We start from the raw sequence: 20,082 nt of genomic DNA on the forward strand, positions 1-20,082 counted from the left end.
AAAAACCTACACTTCAAATCAACATTTAAAACAACAAAAAATATAAACCTTGACAAAAAGTAGTCTTTGGGAATGCCTTAATATACATTTAAATCCACAACCTAATAAAAGTAAATAATTATGTATAAAAACAACTATGGAATTCACAAGCCTCTCTATAGAGTCCTATACAGGAATCTAGTGGTTACACCATGACATTACAGGTTTTTTTCTTTTTCTTTTTGCTCTCACCAGGAGGTGCTAATTTGCCTTTAAAAAATTTGATTTTAAAGGCCTAGTCTCTATTTTAATCTGAAATACTTAATTGAAAAATAATCTAAAAAAATTTGAAAAAACAGTACTATTTTCAATGGTAAAAATTATTGCATAAATATTAATAAGTATCATAAAATTCTCTCAAAATGCAAAAGATTTTTGACCGCGAAGACCATGAGTGTGACTCCCAAATGAGGAGTGCACAAGGGTGTTTTTTAAAAGAAGTCTCTTATGCTCACCAAGGCATCATTTATTTTATCAAAAATACAGTTGAAATATTTTGAAATATTATTAGGATTTAAAATAACAGTTTTCTATTTTAATATACTTTAAAGTAGTTTTTTTATGTGATGTCAAAGCTGAATTTTCAGCATCATTGCTCCAGTCTTCAGTGTCACATGATCTTCAGAAATCATTCTAATATGCTGATTGTTATCAATGTTGAGAACAGTTTTTGCTGGCTAATATTTTTTTGGAACCCGTGATACCTTTTTCAGGAATAAAAAGTTGCAAAGAACAGCATTTATACAAAATAGAAATATTGTGTAATAATAAGTTTTTACTAGCCTTTACTATGACTTTTTATCAATTTAACATATCCTTGCTGAATAAAAACACTAATTACAAAAAAATAAAAGAATATATACTGCCCCCAAACCCCTTTTGAACCTTTTGAACCCCTTTTAGTGTATATTGTTAAAAAAGATTTCTGTTTTGAATAAATGCTGTTTTTTCTTTTTTTTTTACTTTTTATTCATCAAATAATCTTGAACAATTTATCAAAGGTTCCAAAAAATATTAAAGGGCATTGAAAGATTATGTGTGCCTTTAGTCAGATTGCGCCTCAGATGCAGTCAACAGAAACTGACTGTAAAGGTGTGAAACAAATGGTCCATACGTTTAGAATAACAGAAGAGGAGTGCAGTATCTATTGTTTCTAGCCCTTTTGTCTTCCGGTATAAAGTTCTGTCTCACAGGAGAAGTTAGGACTCTTACAAGGGTTAAGATATTTTGAAGAACGACAAGCTAACATTGCTGTTGAAGACCTGCTACACAGCTACCTTCAAGAAATTCTTCTCCCCACAAGAACTCTGGTCAAGCTTACTTATTTTATGAATTCGAGAAACCTAATACATTGGCGAGCCACCCAAACCACTGCTCAGCCAAATACAGCAAAATATAACAACATCCCAAAAGTTTCCAACACTGATAATAAATCAGCATATTAGAATGATTTCTGAATTAGGATCATGAAAATTCAGCTTTGCATCAGAGAAATAAGTTATATTAAGTATATTAAAATAGAAAACGGTTATTTTGAATTGTAATAATATTTCACAATATTTTTCTGTGTTTTTAATCACATAAACTCCTTGATGAGCGTACAAGATTTCTTTAAAAACCATAAAAAATCTTACTGATCCCAAAAGAGAATTGGCAGCAAAATAAAAGAATATACATTTTCCCAATTATGAGAGAATTGTTTTGAATGTTGCAAAAAACTAACAGCGGGTTTTATCGGTTAACATCACAGCAGAGTAATCATAAAATGTATGTCCTAAATGTATAGCCTAAAGAAAACTCATAGTCTAATTAAACTCTAATGTCAGAGGGCTGCATCACAAAAGTCAAAATATGCATTTTGATATGCATCTTCAGCTGTTATACCAGGAGTCAGTAATCTTGCTGGAAAGGTTCTCAAGAAGGTTATTTATATTAATATGATGTTCAGCGATCTATCTAAACAAATGTGACCCTGTCTGTGAAATCCAGGCTAAAGTCTCAAAATCTAATTATGAGATAACAAGCATCAAAGTTTGATTTCAACCATTAATTTCACTATTATTTCAATCTTTGACATGGCCTTACTCATTCAATATAAAGGTTATATTTTCACAGAATGTTCTACATCTTTATGAAGGATGATTTTATGTAGAAAACAGTAAATCACAAAAAAATGACTTTAGCTGGGTTTTCACAGGCAGGGTTAAAAATATCATGTGTTAGAGTACAGCTGGAATGCTGCATTAGACAATCAGCTTCCAGAAGCGGAACTATCTGCTGTATCATGAGGTGTTGTGCAATCACAAGCATGTGTGGCATTTCTAGTTACTGGAACAATGCTGCTCTACGAGTAACCGTGGGGCTTTTATTGGGCAGTTTACTATTTTAGAAGACAGATTAGCACATTATGAGCTCTTTTTTGTTCCACAGGTGTCTCTGGAGCTGAGTAATGCAACTGTGACATATGACCACACTCGCCATAGTCCAGAATCCCTAGCAGAGGCCATTGAAGACATGGGCTTTGAGTGCAGCCTGACAAACGCCACGTCAACAGCAGTCCAAACAGAAACCAAAGTGTTCAGCACAGCTGGCTGTAGCACAGACTCTATCCAGCAGGCACGGAGCGCGCTGGCCCAAACTAAAGGGGTGTTGGAGACGCAGGAGAGCGCTGATCACCGAGGCCTAGCTGTCACGTCTGTCCCGTCTCTGATCAGTGCGGAGCGGCTCGGGGACGTGATGAGCTGCCTGGTTCCTGATGCTCAGGAAGGGCCGAGCTCTCGCTCCTCCAGCGGAGTGGAAGCGGTGAAAATGCGCATTGAAGGAATGGTTTGCCTGTCCTGCACTACAACCATAGAGGGCAAGATTGGGAAGTTAAAAGGCGTTGAGAAGATTAAAGGTATGAAGCCTGTGTGACATTTGCCTTCGCTTCAGTAAAACAATCTCAAGTGTCGTCACATTGAACTTTAACATTTACTGGTGAATCATGTCATGCATCGTGAAGTTTATATGGTAAAATCAAGGTTAAACTCATTGACATTGTGCCATTGTACTGTAGATAAGAAATGAGATCTTACACAATCTATACATTTAGGTTAAAGGGGTCATATGATGTTGCTAAAAAGAACATTGTTTTGTGTGCAATATGACCTTTCCTTTCTTATATCTTGCTTAAAGTTGCACTAAGGCAAGGCCGTAACCAGAGCTGGGTAGATTACTTACATATTGTAGTCCCTTACTGATTACAGATTACATGATGAAAATTGTAGTTAGTAATGTAATCTAGGTTACTCATTTTAGGTATTGTATTCTCACTACTTTAATTACTTTTATATATTTTTTTTTATCCAGCTTGTTCTAAACTTACCATTAAACATAACATATTCATATAAAAAGAGCAAAGAGAAAATGTATTCCATTTTTTAAAGGAAGATTTAAAAGATAAAAAAGAAGAGTTAGGGCGAACCAATATAACATGAATAATTTACTGCCTTTGTTTGAATAATCATGTAATCCATAAAAAAGTAACTATAATCTGATTATGAGCATTTTAAATTGTAATCTACTTTAATTACAAGTTCTTAATTTTTTTTATCTTATTACGTAATCCAGGTTACATGTAATCAGTTACTACCCAGCACTGGTCATAACCATGTCCTAAACAATGGGGGTCCTTTTTTTTTTTTTATAAACCTTAAAGAAATAAAATAGTAAAGGAAATTCTAGGTCTAATTCTAGTTGGTAAGTAATCATTTTTAACTGTTTGCAAACAGTATTTTAAAATATGCACACATGCAGTTTTATTAGTATACCTAATGTGTCAGAAATGCAAAACGCTTCAAGTCTCATCACATTCAGTTAGGAATTACATTAATCACGTAAATTATACCATATTTTCATCAATTATACCATAAAATAAATTTATTTATTTATGGTTGGAAATGTACAAAATATCTTCATTGAACATGATCTTTACTTAAATTATACCATAAAATAAATTTATTTATTTATGGTTGGAAATGTACAAAATATCTTCATGGAACATGATCTTTACTTAATATCCTAATGATTTTTGGCATAAAAGAAAAATCGATCATTTTGACCCATACAATGTATTTTTGGCTATTGCTACAAATATACCCCAGCGACTTAAGACTGCTTTTGTGCTCCAGGGTCATATATGACCACTGTTGCATGAGCAAAACACATACAAACTTTATTTATTGAGACGAGTGTTCATATTCTTATTAACTCTTAACATTTCCTGAGTATAATTGAATTTGGTTTTGTCCGTGCTTTTTCAGTCTCTCTCGAATCCCAGGAGGCCGCTGTACTGTACCTGCCTTGCGTCGTCACGGTGGATGAGATTGTGAACCAAATCGAGGTGGCTGGTTTCAAAGCCATTGTTAAATCAAAACCTCGTCAGTTAAAGCTTTCAGCTAGTGAAGTCGAGCGCCTGCTCAGCGCTCCCAAACAGGAGGAGAAGGTTTCAGAGCCGTGTATAGACTCCAGCATCACTACAGTGTTTCAGCTGACGGGAATGCACTGCAAGTCTTGCGTGGTCAATATTCAGGACAATATATCCAAGCTGCCTGGAGTGAGTTCGGTCGTCGTGTCCTTGGAGAACAGACAAGCTACGATTCAGCACAACCCAAAACAAGCCTCAGCGGTGGAGCTACAGAAAGCCATCGAAGCCCTTCCTCCAGGGGATTTTAAAGCTATCCTCCCAGCTTCCCCAGAGCCAGGCTTCCTCCAGCCACTGGTATCAGTCGCGGAGATCCACATCGAGGGCATGACCTGTGGCTCCTGTGTTCAGTCCATCGAGGGCATGATCTCCCAGAAGAAAGGAGTGAGATCGGCCCAAGTGTCACTGGCCAATCATCAGGGAACCTTTGAGTATGACCCTTTAGTAACGACCCCTGAGGAGCTGAGGGCCGCCGTAGAGGACATGGGCTTTGATGCTTTTCTCCCTGGTAAGTGCTTCTTCTGTCTTCTTATATCTTCCCTTCTATATGTCTTTACTACTGACAGTTATATAGACTGTATAACAGCTAGGGCTGCACGATAAATCGAAATGGAATCGAAATCGCGATTCGACAGAAGCTGCGATTGTCATGCGTATCTTTCAGTGAAGCACGGTTCTGTGATCAGCAGTAAATCTCCATCCAAAGGCCAGAGGGCGCTCTCGCGCTGAAACTCCAAATACGCCTCGCAGAAGAAACCCAGAAAATGCCTATAGCGGTAGCTGGATAAACAGAAGATTTAACTGCTTTTATTGATTCAATGTGACTAATAAACACACGATTATGACAATATATGGTTTATCTGAGTTCAAAGCCTTCTAAAAACAAAGACTTGTGTGAATAATATGTAATCAATAAAAAAGTGACTGTAGTCTGATTAAGGGTATTTTAAAATGTAATATATTATAATATATTCTCATTTACTACCTAGCACTGCACATAATAAACCTGAATCATAAGAGTGACAATAACTGGGTGAATCTTAGGCATCATGCCCGATTTTTTTTGAGCCAGGTGTATTTTGAATGCAACTTCCAAAAATGTGTCTGTCTTTGGTAATTTAGTATGATTAATTTAACTAAATGGAAGGAACATTTTAATAAGTTATAGGAATAAATTCTTAATTTGTGGCCACGATATCTTGTTGTTTTTTGATGTTATGTCATTGCTTTGGGGGTGCAAATTAAACAAATTCAGAAAACACAGCAACAATGTCCTATATTGTCATTTCCACTGAAACCAATATGTGACCCTGGAGCACAAAAGCAGTCTTAAGTCGCTGGGGTATATTTGTAGCAATAGCCAACAATACATTGTATGGGTCAAAATTATTTTTTTCTTTTATGCCAAAAATCATTAGGATATTAAGTAAAGATCATGTTCCATGAAGATATTCTGTAAATATATTAAAACTTAATTTTTGATTAGTAATATGCATTGCTAAGAACTTCATTTGGACAACTTTAAAGGCGATTTTCTCAATATTTAGATTTTTTTTGCACCCTCAGATTCCAGATTTTCAAATAGTTGTATCTCGGCCAAATATTGTCCTATTTTTCAAAATATTGTCTTATTTATTCAGCTTTCAGATGATGCATAAATCTCAGTTTCGAAAAATGTACCCTTATGATTGGTTTTGTGGTCCAGGGTCACATATCAGGTCACTTTTAACTTTGTCCTGTCATGTTTACAGAGACAAATTCATTGGTGCCTTCAGTGGTCAAAAGCCCATCGCCTCCAACACCGTCTGTCCTGAGCTCGTCGTTATCTCCGGTCTGGTCAGCCGTGAAAGAGGATGAAGCAGAGAGTGATGCTGAGCCTGCAACAAACACGATTTCCAAATGTTTTATCCAGATTGGTGGAATGACCTGTGCCTCCTGCGTGGCCAACATTGAGAGGAACCTCAAGAACGAGCATGGTATCCGCATTGCTTACTGATTACAGATTACACATTTCATTTCATTTATTTATATAGCACAAATAAACACAACAGGAGTTGACCACAGTGCTTTACAGAATATAAAACTAAGATACAGATAAAGAAAGAAAGCAATAAGACATGAAAAAAAAAAAATAGAACATAATTAAGAATTGCTAAAAAGCTCGGGCCAGAAGATAAGACTTTAACTTCGATTTAAACTCATGCACAGAGGACAGGGTATACACGATGAAAACTGTAGTTAGTAACGCAATCTAAGTTACTCATTTCAGATAATGTATTCTGACTACTTTTAGATTACTTTTTTAATCAAGCTTGTTTTAAACTTACCATTAAATGCACCACATTGATATAAAAAAGCAAATAGAAAAAAAAAATATATTTTTTTGCATAAAATGCATTAAACATTACATTACACCAGGGTTTCCCAAAATGCGCTTAATGTAAGAAATGCAGTGGGTTTGTAATAATTAAATAAAATGCAGTGGGTTACGCTAATAATTAAATCATAAAATGTAAAATAAAAATAATGTAAACACTTGAACACTAAAAATATTTTTTAGTTTTATAATATTTTATATTTAATATAAGTATAAAAAATATAGAAGATTTATTTGTATGCCTTGCATGTTAATGTGACTGTTGACCATCAATGTGATTTTTAGAAAGGAAAACTAAAAGAGAAAAAATAATTAGGGAGAATCAATAAATTATGAATAATTTACTTATATCGTGTGAATGATATGTAATCATGTAATCCATTAAAAAGCAATGGTAATCCGATTATTATGAGCATTTTAAAATGTAATATACTCTTAATTACAAGTACTTAATTTTTGTAATTCAGATGACATGTAATCAGTTTCTAGTCAGCATTGGTCTTTACAAAACAAAATCATGCTTGAATATAATTGCACTGTATTAAACCATAATGATGGTGTCTAAAATTGATCAGAACAAATTTCATAATAATAGGTTAGAATGCTTATTTACATACACAATATGTAAATGCTGTGTTAAAATCTAAGGATGGCTGTATTTAGTGTGGCATCGTGTCTCTTTTCCTCAGGTGTACACTCAGTTTTGGTTGCACTGATGGCCAGTAAAGCCGAGGTTCGATTCAGCCCGTCGATCATCGATCCTCAGAGAATAGCGGAGTTTATCCGAGAGCTCGGCTTCACGGCTTCAGTGATGGAGAATTATGACGGCTCTGATGGGACCCTGGAGCTTGTGGTTAGTATGTCCGCAGATCCTATTGTTGATTTTTGACCCATTTATTATCAACACGAGTTTGTTGTTTTTAATAGGTCAGAGGGATGACATGTGCCTCCTGTGTTCACAAAATTGAGTCTAACCTGATGAAGCAGAAGGGCATCCTCTATGCTTCAGTTGCCCTGGCAACTAATAAAGCCCACATCAGACATGACCCAGAAGTGACCGGCCCGAGAGATGTGATCAGATGGATAGAGGTGAATTCACTTTCATGTTCACACACACACGCACGTTATATTTATTATATGTATATGTGTATATGTGTGTGTGTGTGTATATATATATATATATATAGAAACTGTGATTCTTCTTTTTAGGATTCTTTGATGAATAAAAAAAATTAAAAGAACAGCATTTATTCAAAATATAAATCTTTTCTAACAATAATTTTAAATAGTTCAGCAATTTGCTAAGCATAAAGTATGATAATCAATGATTGGGTTTACACCAAGAGCACTGTTTTACTTGGCATTCTGAATCAGTTACTTATAAAGTTGTATATCTGTTCAATATGTTCTGGAACAAAGCTATAAATAATATTATAGGGAACCATGATAACCGTTTTGTAGCATGTGTTCTGACATGAACTTCCCTTTTTTTGATGGACAGAACTTGGGATTTACAGCCTCTCTGGTGAAGAAAGATCGTCCTGGGAGTCACTTGGATCACAGCCGTGAGATCCAACAGTAAGTGCATGAGCGAATAAGAGCAATACATAAATACCTAACATAATAATCATGGAGTTTTAACATAACTTCTTAGTTCAAATGCTGTTTCCAGAGGAACCTAGTGAGCTGGCTTGCTGCAACCTTCTTAGGAAGCTTCAGAATGAAAACAAATCCTCCTGAGTGACTCATTTGAAGAGCTTTACATTGTGCCGCGCAATATAGCGATCCTTATGTGATGCACATGGTAGACTATATTAGAGTCTGAAGTTTTAGGAAGGGTCATCGCCAAAAATCTTTTAATCTTCAGTGGAACAGTCAAAAAGATTTTTAGCTCAAACCGTGATCCTTGTTGATTCATAAAATGCAATCAGTGGCTGCACGTTTTTTTTATTTTTTTTTTAGAATAAAAATAAAAAGCATATCAAGGACCAAAACATGATTACCCATGGATAAATCTGATTCTTTTGCGCAAACCGGTTCTTTCGTTTGACTAAGTTTGCTTACAGAATCACACAAAGATGTAACATATACACAATTATATTATTAAAGCACCCAATAATGATGTAAAAAGTTCATGTTTTACGTGTCTAAAGCATATAAAGTGAATTAACTAGTCTTCATCAGCTTGTCTTTTTACATAAACAATGAGAAACCATAACTTTCATTTGGTCTCTTCATTCAAGTGTTCACACATGCTCATAACAGCGGCTCATCGTCTTCGGTTTGAGTCGAACTGTTTCCTCAGTTCAGTGACTGTTGGAGGAGGAACTGAATCAGTTAATTCTTCATAGCATCAGATACGCCGCTGGTTTGGCTCATTTTGAGTCAGAGTGACTGTCAGGCGTCTGAAAATGAGATTTGGTTGAGTAACTGTGCTGCTCGATCCGCGAACCAGTCTGATTTGGTGAACTGATTCAACTTGTTCGCCAAAAAGAACTGGTTCAAAAGAATGATTCGTTTGTGAACCGGACATCACTCCAGACCTGGATTTTCTTGTTTGATAATGTCGCGGGTATCTCTCTTTCTACAATCTCCCAATTGCTCACTCTCTCTTCCCCATCGTGAACGTAAACACCACTATGTCTGTTTTTCTTCCACATGGCAAAGCAGGCAAAGCAGGCATGCAACGCTGTCTTAATCTTGACAGAACAGGTTGCTGCTGCATCTATGATGCCTTAGGGGCCTTTCAAACATTGCTTTGAAAACATGCAAGATTCAGGCAGTGGAAAGTGGCGGGAAGATGCATTTAAAAAATTTTTTTAACTTGAGCGCTGCATTTTTAGATTGCTGTTACATGTGCGAGATGCTGCAGAAGACATGAGACAGGCTTACAGCAGTGATACACGTCTGTCTAGTGCATTTACATAGAAAAACAATGGAATGGAAAACGCTTTCTATGTGAACGGTCTCTTAAAATGCAACAATAGTTAGGCAGCTCACAAGGTAGTAGATCAGAGCTAATGTTGGCATCCTGTTTCCTCGCAGATGGAAGAGATCATTTCTCATCAGCTTGTTTTTCTGCGTGCCTGTTATGGGCATGATGATCTACATGATAATCGTGGATCACCAGATCGACATGTCCCACCACCACAACGCCACGGCCGAGGACAGAGAGAAGTACCACTCCACCATGTTCCTGGAGAAACAGCTTCTGCCGGGCCTCTCCATCATGAACCTGATCTCGTTTCTCTTCTGTGTCCCTGTGCAGGTCGGTTACCTGCCAGTTTGTGGATTATTAATGCACTTTCTATGTTTCAAGGGGTCGTATGATGCGATTTCATGTTTTCCTTTGTCTTTTGAGTGTTACGAGCTGTTTGTGCATATGTGACCCTGGAGCACAAAAGCAGTCTTAAGTCGCTGCGCTTTCATATTGACCATTATGACTGGTTTTGTGGTCCAGGGTCACATATATAAGATCCGTAAAGTTGCAAAGACTAAAGTCTCAAACCCAAAGAAAGTTAAGACTCTTCCATGCCTTCCTAAAACGCCTCATTCAAACACGCCCCCACATGTCTATGTCACTGTGTTGGACGATTTGCAAAGGACAAAGAAAGAAGGCGTAACTTTTATTATCGCTGTAGTATTGTTGCAACAACGATTGCATTCACATACTCAGTGGTGATTCTCCTGGTTGCCATGGTGGAGAGAGCGAAAGTGAACCCCATCACCTTTTTCGATACTCCACCCATGCTGTTTGTCTTCATCTCGCTGGGCAGGTGGCTGGAGCAGATAGCAAAGGTGAACAAGCATTTCCAGTTACACAAGCTATTCATCTGCATGCTCGTAATTATTTACATTTAGGCATTTAGCAAACACTTTTATCCAAAGCGACTTACAAATGAGGACAATAGATGCAATCAAAACCAACAAAAGAGCAATAATGTGTAAGTGCTGTGATAGGTCTCAGTTAGCCTAATTCAGTACAATGTAGCAAGGTTTTTTTTTTTTATAATAAATAACAAGAAAACAAGTAGATAGAATAGAAAAAGAATAGAGAACGTTGGTGTTAGAGGGTCTCGTTTTTTCCTCTTTTTTTTACAAATAAAGAAAAGTCGAAAGAATAGAAAAATAATTTAGAACATTAGTGTCAGTGGATCATTTTTTTTAAATAAAAAGAAAAACAAGTAGATAGAATAGAAAAAGAATAGTGTGTCACATGCTCTATTTGCTCTATTTTAAGGCAAGGAAAGGCATTTTTATTTCTAAAGCACGTTTAAAACAGCAGCTGCTGACCAAACTGACCAAAGTGCTAAAAACTTAAAACGATCAAATACACACTAAAAGAAAATACAATACAATAAAACAGATAAACTAGCAAGAGAACACCCTGATTGATAAGAAAAGAAAGCAAGTATTGTAAAGTATTGTATTGTAAAGAGTGCAAGTGTTAAAGGATCAAGCGTAATTTTTTATAAATCACGTTATTTTTTATCAATAAAAAGAAAACGAGTAGATAGAATAGAAATAGAATAGAGAGTGCTAGTGTTAAGAGGATCAAGTATAGATGGAAGATATGTGTTTTCAGCCATTTCTTGAAGAATTAATTATAAGAATTGCAAGAATCCAGAATTATATCTCTTAATTTGTTGCATTGTTCTGCGCTAATGTTTATATGGCTTTGTCTTGAATCGCAGAGTAAGACCTCGGAGGCTCTGTCCAAGCTGATGTCTTTACAGGCGACAGAGGCCACCGTTGTTACACTGAATGATGACATGTCTGTGTTAAGGTTTGTGCGTCTCCTGTGCTGATAAATTGTATTTCCTATTAAACAGAAAGCACAGCTGACTGCTTTGCACATATGACCTTGTGTATCTCTCTCTCTCTCTCTCAGCGAGGAGCAGGTGGATGTGGAGCTGGTTCAGAGAGGAGATGTTGTGAAGGTTGTGCCCGGAGGGAAGTTTCCAGTGGATGGCAGAGTGATTGAAGGACACTCGATGGCAGACGAGTCTCTCATTACAGGTTCAAGAGGGCACTTTTCTCTTTACTAATATGAGAGCAATCAAACGAGGCAGGATAATTGTTGTGTGTTCCATATACTAGGGATGCACAATGAATCATATGTTAACCATGATCACGATTTCTGCTTCTCTCGAGTATAATCATCTGTGTGCCCGCTGGTTATTCATCCTGAAAACGTTTCATTTTAATTTGCCACTTGCGTGATCTTGCATTGGTTAACAAACCTCCACAAGCATTCATGGTTGCGGTTGCCAGATGTCAAGAGTTTAAATCCCCCAATAAGGGTTTTTTTTTTTTCTTGAATCGATATATTTTCTGCGCATTAGTATACTTAATCTTCCCAACCTGGCAACCATGAGCACACACTGTACATTACAGAAAAGGGGGACACTGGAGTCAAAAAGGTTGAGGGAACCAGGTTAGGGGTGTTCGATGTTTATCGTCTGCGAACATATCATAATTGTTGTTTTAATGATATTAATGACATTATGGAGTGTGTCACTCACTTTGCAAAAACAAACAAAAACACGTCTCTCGCTTTTCAGAACGATGAGCTTTGTAAACATCGACGCGTTTCAGAAAGAAGGGGCAGAGAGGAGAAACAATAATGTACAGTATGTGGAAAATAATGTGTTTTTTGAACCTTAAACCATGTAAACACATTGCATTACACCAAATACACCAAATAATGTTCTTTTTAGCAGCATCATATGATCCCTTTAAGTTCCTTGCTCACTGAAAATATGCCAAGACATTGGTATATGCTTTATGAAAGATCTCTTTGTATTTAGTCACCATACTGGTTTTGTCTGTCTTAAATAGTTTATCGGTGGGCGGTATTTCTACGGTCAAGCCTATAAAGCTGTCAAGCACAGGACGGCCAATATGGATGTGCTGATTGTTCTGGCAACAACGATTGCATTCACATACTCAGTGGTGATTCTCCTGGTTGCCATGGTGGGGAGAGCGAAAGTGAACCCCATCACCTTTTTCGATACTCCACCCATGCTGTTTGTCTTCATCTCGCTGGGCAGGTGGCTGGAGCAGATAGCAAAGGTGAACAAGCATTTCCAGTTACACAAGCTATTCATCTGCATGCTCGTAATTATTTACATTTAGGCATTTAGCAAACACTTTTATCCAAAGCGACTTACAAATGAGGACAATAGATGCAATCAAAACCAACAAAAGAGCAATAATGTGTAAGTGCTGTGATAGGTCTCAGTTAGCCTAATTCAGTACAATGTAGCAAGGTTTTTTTTTTTTATAATAAATAACAAGAAAACAAGTAGATAGAATAGAAAAAGAATAGAGAACGTTGGTGTTAGAGGGTCTCGTTTTTTCCTCTTTTTTTTACAAATAAAGAAAAGTCGAAAGAATAGAAAAATAATTTAGAACATTAGTGTCAGTGGATCATTTTTTTTAAATAAAAAGAAAAACAAGTAGATAGAATAGAAAAAGAATAGTGTGTCACATGCTCTATTTTTTAAATAAAAAGGCAAGGAAAGGCATTTTTATTTCTAAAGCACGTTTAAAACAGCAGCTGCTGACCAAAGTGCTGTACAATCTAAAAACTTAAAACGATCAAATACACACTAAAAGAAAATACAATACAATAAAACAGATAAACTAGCAAGAGAACACCCTGATTGATAAGAAAAGAAAGCAAGTATTGTAAAGTATTGTATTGTAAAGAGTGCAAGTGTTAAAGGATCAAGCGTAATTTTTTATAAATCACGTTATTTTTTATCAATAAAAAGAAAACGAGTAGATAGAATAGAAATAGAATAGAGAGTGCTAGTGTTAAGAGGATCAAGTATAGATGGAAGATATGTGTTTTCAGCCATTTCTTGAAGAATTAATTATAAGAATTGCAAGAATCCAGAATTATATCTCTTAATTTGTTGCATTGTTCTGCGCTAATGTTTATATGGCTTTGTCTTGAATCGCAGAGTAAGACCTCGGAGGCTCTGTCCAAGCTGATGTCTTTACAGGCGACAGAGGCCACCGTTGTTACACTGAATGATGACATGTCTGTGTTAAGGTTTGTGCGTCTCCTGTGCTGATAAATTGTATTTCCTATTAAACAGAAAGCACAGCTGACTGCTTTGCACATATGACCTTGTGTATCTCTCTCTCTCTCTCTCAGCGAGGAGCAGGTGGATGTGGAGCTGGTTCAGAGAGGAGATGTTGTGAAGGTTGTGCCCGGAGGGAAGTTTCCAGTGGATGGCAGAGTGATTGAAGGACACTCGATGGCAGACGAGTCTCTCATTACAGGTTCAAGAGGGCACTTTTCTCTTTACTAATATGAGAGCAATCAAACGAGGCAGGATAATTGTTGTGTGTTCCACATACTTGGGTTGCACAATGAATCGTATGTTAATCATGATCATGATTTCTGCTTCTCTCGATTTATTGAGCATAATCATCTGTGCTATTTCTGTGCTATCTGTGCTGTCATTATAATTTGACACTTGTATCTTGCATTGGTAACAAACGTCCACAAGTGTTCATGGTTGCGGTTGCCAGATGTCGAGAGTTTAAATCCCCCAATAAGTGTTTTTTTTTCTTGAATCAATCCATTGGTATTAGGGCTGGGTTTTGACACAAATTTCACGATTCGATTCTCATTCACAAGCTTGCGATTCGATTCGATATCGATTATTTTGGATATATATATATCAGGTACAGTACATGCCAAATTTTCTCAAGGAAAAAAAAACTCAACTAATGCTGTAAAATATATATATTTTTTAAATATACACATTTAAATAGTGGCTGTCATAAAAACTTGGACGGATTTATTCAAACATAAATAAAACATTAACGAATGGTAAAAAAAATATATCGAGTTTATGGTCACTGAATATGCTTTCTGAGGTAAATGTGATGTTACATGAATTGTTTACAGAACTAGTATTAATATGGAGAAGATGATCAGTTCTCTGAAGCGCTACAGCGATCTGTCACTCCACATTAAACAGCGCCAAAACGGCATTAATTGTTTTGATTCTTGGGATTTAAGAATCAATATCGTTTCGTAAAAATGAAAATCGATTAAAATCGATATCGATATTTTTTACCGAGCCCTAATTGGTATACTTACTGGAGGCTTGGAGTTGAAAAAGTTGAGAATCACTGCCATAGACTTTTGAGGGAACCAAGTTAGGAATGTGTGATGTTTATCGTCTAGAATAATATAGTGATTTTTGCTTTAATGATTTGTCGGCTGAAATTATTAAATATGTAACTCACTTTGCAAAAAACAAACAAAAAGACGTCTTGATAGTCCAAAAGCATTCACTGTTTGATGAATTCCATTAGAATGCATTTAGAATGACCCTATAATTATAAGACCCTCAAGTTATGAAAGCAAAAAATAGCTCTGTAAATTTTTTTTTTAAAAGAATTATATAGTTAAAGGGGTCATGATGATGCTAAAAAGAACATTAGTTTGTGTATTTGGTGTAATTCAATGTGTTTACACGGTTTAAGGTTCAAAAACACATTATTTTGTACATACCGTACATTAAAATAGTTCCAATAAAAGTCGGAGCAGAGCAACACTGCTGTGTTTCGTTCCTGAATCAACCTGTTTTAGAACAAATCATTTAAATCAATGATTCAATGATCCATTCATACAGACAGTTGCTTGCTTTGCTTCTAAATGAATCAGCCATTTTGAACAACTCATTTGAATGAAAGATTCAGTGAATTACTCATTCAGTCAGGGACTTGCTGCCACCTACTGGTGATTTTAGTGTCATTTATTTATCCATCACAGGCCAGCCAATATACCAGCACAAAAACACAACTGTATAGCAGTGTCAGATCGACCACACCTCTCCTCAAAATCATCTAGAAATTGACTTTCATTGTAATGTTTCTTCCCTTAATTTGCCCATTTGTGCAGTGACTGATGTGTGTCCTGTGCTGTAGGTGAAGCCATGCCCGTCACTAAGAAGCTGGGGAGCACCGTGATCGCGGGCTCCATCAATCAGAACGGCTCTCTGCTGATCAAAGCCACTCACGTGGGCACAGACACCACCCTCTCTCAAATCGTCAAACTGGTGGAGGAGGCGCAAACTTCAAAGGTGCGTCTGTCAGCTCAGCATCTGCTATCACAGCATGTCTTTTGAAAAATAGCAGCTTCTCAATCTCCAGATTAGTCCAGATTAATGTGCATTTATTTATTTGCAAGAGTGACATAGTAGTTCTGCCAGTTGTAATTGCAATTTTAATTAGTTTTAATTAATGTTATTTTCAAGTCTGAATAATAAAAATATATAGCATAAACCATAGTTAATAAATCATATTTTCTGGTTGCATTCACAGTTGAAATACTCATGCCTTTCTAAACTAGAAAAAAAAGGATGCCATCGAAACTATGAAATAAAACAAATAGATTTATTAATGTTTTGTCGTAATCAAAAAGTCTTTGAAAATGAAAAATTTTGCTTTTTTTTTTTAAGTCTTTAAAAATTAAAAACAAAAAAAAATAAAAAATATATATATTTTTTTTAAATGAAAACACTTCAATATCCGGTAAAAAAAAAACAGTTCTGTAAAAAAAAAAAAATAAATAAACATTTTATTTATTTGCTTAATTAATTAATTAATTTTGTATGTTTTTTTTACTCTAAAGGCCCCCTCCATTGTCCACAACAATTTCTAAAATCGTATGTGATTTTATTAGATTCTGGAAAATTATTTTTAAAAATATGTTTTACTCACAATTTCTACCTGATCAAACATTTTAGAGGAGGCATAAACAGAAAAGTGTATATTCATTAAAAAATGTTCAGGTAGTTGTAAGAATGTTATCAAATTATATTACTTTTCCAGGTCTAGAAATCACACTTTTAAAATTGGCCTTCTTTTAGCCTATTTTTTAGCCTAGCTTTGTCTTATTTTACATAATTACAATAAATATATTTAGATTTTTGGTTGTTTTAGGATTTGTTGTTTTTGTTATTATATTAGCTTTGTGTTATTTTAAATAATTCAATGAGGCCCCTAGTGGGCCCCAGCCCCTGGATTTCTGGTTAGTATTTCTAACCATTGGTCTTCACAAAACCTTTTAAACTTCCCAATCTCAGGCTCCCATCCAGCAGTTTGCGGATAAGATCAGCGGCTACTTCGTCCCGTTCATCGTTGGGGTTTCCTTCCTGACTCTCGTAGCCTGGATTCTGATTGGATTTGTGAACTTTCCGCTTGTGGAGAAGTATTTCCCTGTGAGTGAAGCTTTCTCTGTAGATCCATGTTCGTCTAAGGTTGAGCTAGGATGCCGTTTTGGAAGTATTTTATTTTTTCTCTAGACTTCGATTAGTCAAGGTTTCTTTAGGTTTCAAGCTTTGCTTTGTGAACATTAGAGTGTGTTTGCACAGCACATTGAACTCTTTTATTTCCGAAGAGCAAGAAAAATCCTGTTTTACATGATATGTCCCCTTGAAATTATTCATACTTGAGGGTTTTAAAAGGATAGTTGATAGTTGATTCATAAAATGCAAGTCAGTGGCAGCATATCAAGAAACACAAAATGAATACGCGTGGCTCCTGATGATATATTGAGGTCTTATGAAGCGAAACGATCGGTCTGTGCAAGAAACTAAACATTATTTACAACATTAGTATCCTGTGTATTGAATAAGCATGTGTCCTAAACTCCTGAAACATTGGTGTCTCATATTTTAGAGCAGTCAATGCAATTTATGAAAGAAATCAATTGTGTGTGTGTGTGTGTGTGTGTGTGTGAAAAAAAGAGAGATGCAACCCCGTTTGTAATAGTTAACATTTTCATAAGTAGCTAATTTAATTACACAATTTTTCTCAGTAACTGTAACTGATTACAATTACATTTATTTTGTAATTAAATTACGTAATTTAGTTACATGTAACTAGTTAGTTCCCAACACTGCCTACGTGAACAGAGAGGTTGAATGAAGGGGAGAAATGAAAGTTTTTATGGTTTCTGATTATGTAAAAAGATGAGCGGATGAAGGCTAGTTTATTCGCTTTATTTGCTTTAGACACGTAAAACATCCACGTTTTACATTATTGGGTGCTTTGATAATATAATTGTGTATGATATTATCATTGTGTGACTATGTAAACAAACCAGAAAAAGAACCAGTTCATGGAAAATAATCAATTTCCCAGTTTGTCTGAGGCTCTGGATTAAATAATGGTCGATTTCTTGCACAGACCGATCGTTTCGCTTCATAAGACCTCAATATATCATCAGGAGCCACAGGGATTCATTTTCTGCTCCTTGATATGCTTTTTTTTTAACTCTCAAAAACGGGCAGCCACTGAATTGCATCTCATGAATCACCAAGGTCCACGGTTTCAACTTAAAATCTGTTCTACTGAAGGAAAAAAACTAACGTCTTGCATGGTCTGAGGATGAATAAATTACCAGCAAATTGTCATTTTTGGCTGAACTATTCCTTTAATGCTAGACCAGGTTTATGTTCTTTCTTTGAACACATTGAAATGATGACCGTCTCTCTGCAGGGTTATGATAAGAGCATCTCTGAGGCAGAGGCGGTCATCCGCTTCGCCTTCCAGGCCTCCATCACGGTCCTCTGCATCGCCTGCCCCTGCTCTCTGGGTCTGGCCACCCCGACTGCGGTTATGGTGGGGACCGGTGTGGGAGCCCAGAATGGGATCCTCATCAAGGGAGGAGAGCCCTTAGAGATGGCACACAAGGTCAGAGACGGGCCGCTGATTTTAATGCTGTCGTGTTGTGCAGAGGAAAACCATTTTATAAATCTGTCTGTGCTTTCAGATTCAGTGTGTGGTGTTTGATAAAACCGGCACCATCACGTACGGCGCTCCCAAAGTGGTCCAGGTGAAGATGCTGGCGGAGGGGAACCGGATGCCACGCTCTAAGCTGCTGGCGATCGTCGGCACTGCTGAAAATAACAGTGAACATCCACTGGGTGCTGCCATCACCAAATATTGCAAACAGGTCAGTTTGACTTCATGGTGTGTTGTTTCTTTACTTACAAACTGTGGTGGGGTTAAGCTAAGTTAAAGGGATAGTTCACCCAAAAAATGAAAGTTTTCAAATAAGTTTTTTCCAGCAGTTGAACACAAAAGAGGATATTTTGAAGAATGTTGCTAACCAAACAGTTTCTGGTCCCCATTGACTTCTATAGTATTTTGTTCCATACTGTGGAAGCCGTGGCAACCGTTTGGTTACCAACATTCTTCAAAATATTATCTTTTGTGTTCAACAGAAAAATGAAACAAATACAGGTTTGGAACAATTTGAGGGTTTGTAAAAGATGACAATTTAAATTTTTGGGTGAACTGTCCCTTTAAAGTTACACATTAAATAAAAGATATTATGTAAATAAAATGCAACAGCTGTACTACATCATTTAAGAAAACAAAAAAGCCGTAGTTTTTAAAACAATACATTTTATTATGTAATTATTAAAGCTATTTATTTACTGATAAATATCATTTTAGTTTGCAAAACATTTTAATTTCTAAAACTGTTGCCTAATGACATATAAACTTATGAAAATATATGATACATTTACTTTTTTTTATTTAAAAGAAAAATTACAGTACATTTTAAGCCATAATTATCATAACTAAAGTGTATCTACATGCAAGACTAGGGTCATTGGATACCTTTTTTTTTTTTACTTTCTATTTATCAAAGAACATTGGTAATAATCAGAAATATATCTTGAGATTTCTGAAGGATCATGTGACGCTGAAGACTGGAGTAATGATGCTGAAAATTCAGCTTTGAAAAAACAGAAAAAAGTACATAAAATATGTGAGCCTGGAGCACAAAAGCAGTCTTAAGTCGCTATATTTGTAGCAATAGCCAACAATACATTGTATGGGTCAAAATTATCGATTTTTCTTTTATGCCAAAAATCATTAGGATATTAAGTAAAGATCATGTTCCATGAAGATATTTTGTAAATTTCCTATCGTAAATATATCAAAACGTAATTTTTGATTAGTAATATGCATTGCTAAGAACTTAATTTGGACAACTTTAAAGATGATTTTCTCAATATTTAGATTTTTTAGCTCCCTCAGATTCCAGATTTTCAAATAGTTGCATCTCGGCCAAATATTGTCCTATCCTAACAAACCATACATCAATGGAAAGCTTATTTATTCAGCTTTCAGATGATGTATAAATCTCAATTTC

General features: G+C 35.9%; 2 protein-coding genes across 2 annotated transcripts in view; both read left to right on the plus strand.

The window, feature by feature from the left end:
* LOC107745084 (copper-transporting ATPase 1-like) overlaps positions 1-20,082 on the plus strand; it is a 42,016-nt gene that overhangs the window by 3,841 nt on the left and 18,093 nt on the right. Inside the window, 14 exon segments of the mRNA XM_016558914.1 lie at positions 2,470-2,935; positions 4,341-5,009; positions 6,253-6,477; positions 7,568-7,731; positions 7,806-7,967; positions 8,380-8,456; positions 9,924-10,146; positions 12,720-12,953; positions 13,850-13,941; positions 14,047-14,174; positions 15,837-15,991; positions 16,997-17,131; positions 18,414-18,608; positions 18,688-18,870. Coding sequence (XP_016414400.1) covers positions 2,470-2,935; positions 4,341-5,009; positions 6,253-6,477; positions 7,568-7,731; positions 7,806-7,967; positions 8,380-8,456; positions 9,924-10,146; positions 12,720-12,953; positions 13,850-13,941; positions 14,047-14,174; positions 15,837-15,991; positions 16,997-17,131; positions 18,414-18,608; positions 18,688-18,870 — 3,108 coding nt within the window.
* LOC107745083 (copper-transporting ATPase 1-like) lies at positions 10,538-11,944 on the plus strand. Its single transcript, XM_016558913.1, has 3 exons — positions 10,538-10,676; positions 11,573-11,664; positions 11,770-11,944. The coding sequence occupies exons 1-3, from the start codon at positions 10,575-10,577 to the stop codon at positions 11,924-11,926; spliced, it is 351 nt and encodes a 116-aa protein (XP_016414399.1). The 5' UTR covers positions 10,538-10,574; the 3' UTR covers positions 11,927-11,944.

This window comes from Sinocyclocheilus rhinocerous, unplaced genomic scaffold, assembly GCF_001515625.1.
Source record: "Sinocyclocheilus rhinocerous isolate Xijiao unplaced genomic scaffold, SAMN03320098_v1.1 scaffold17, whole genome shotgun sequence".
Classification (NCBI taxonomy): Eukaryota; Metazoa; Chordata; class Actinopteri; order Cypriniformes; family Cyprinidae; genus Sinocyclocheilus; species Sinocyclocheilus rhinocerous.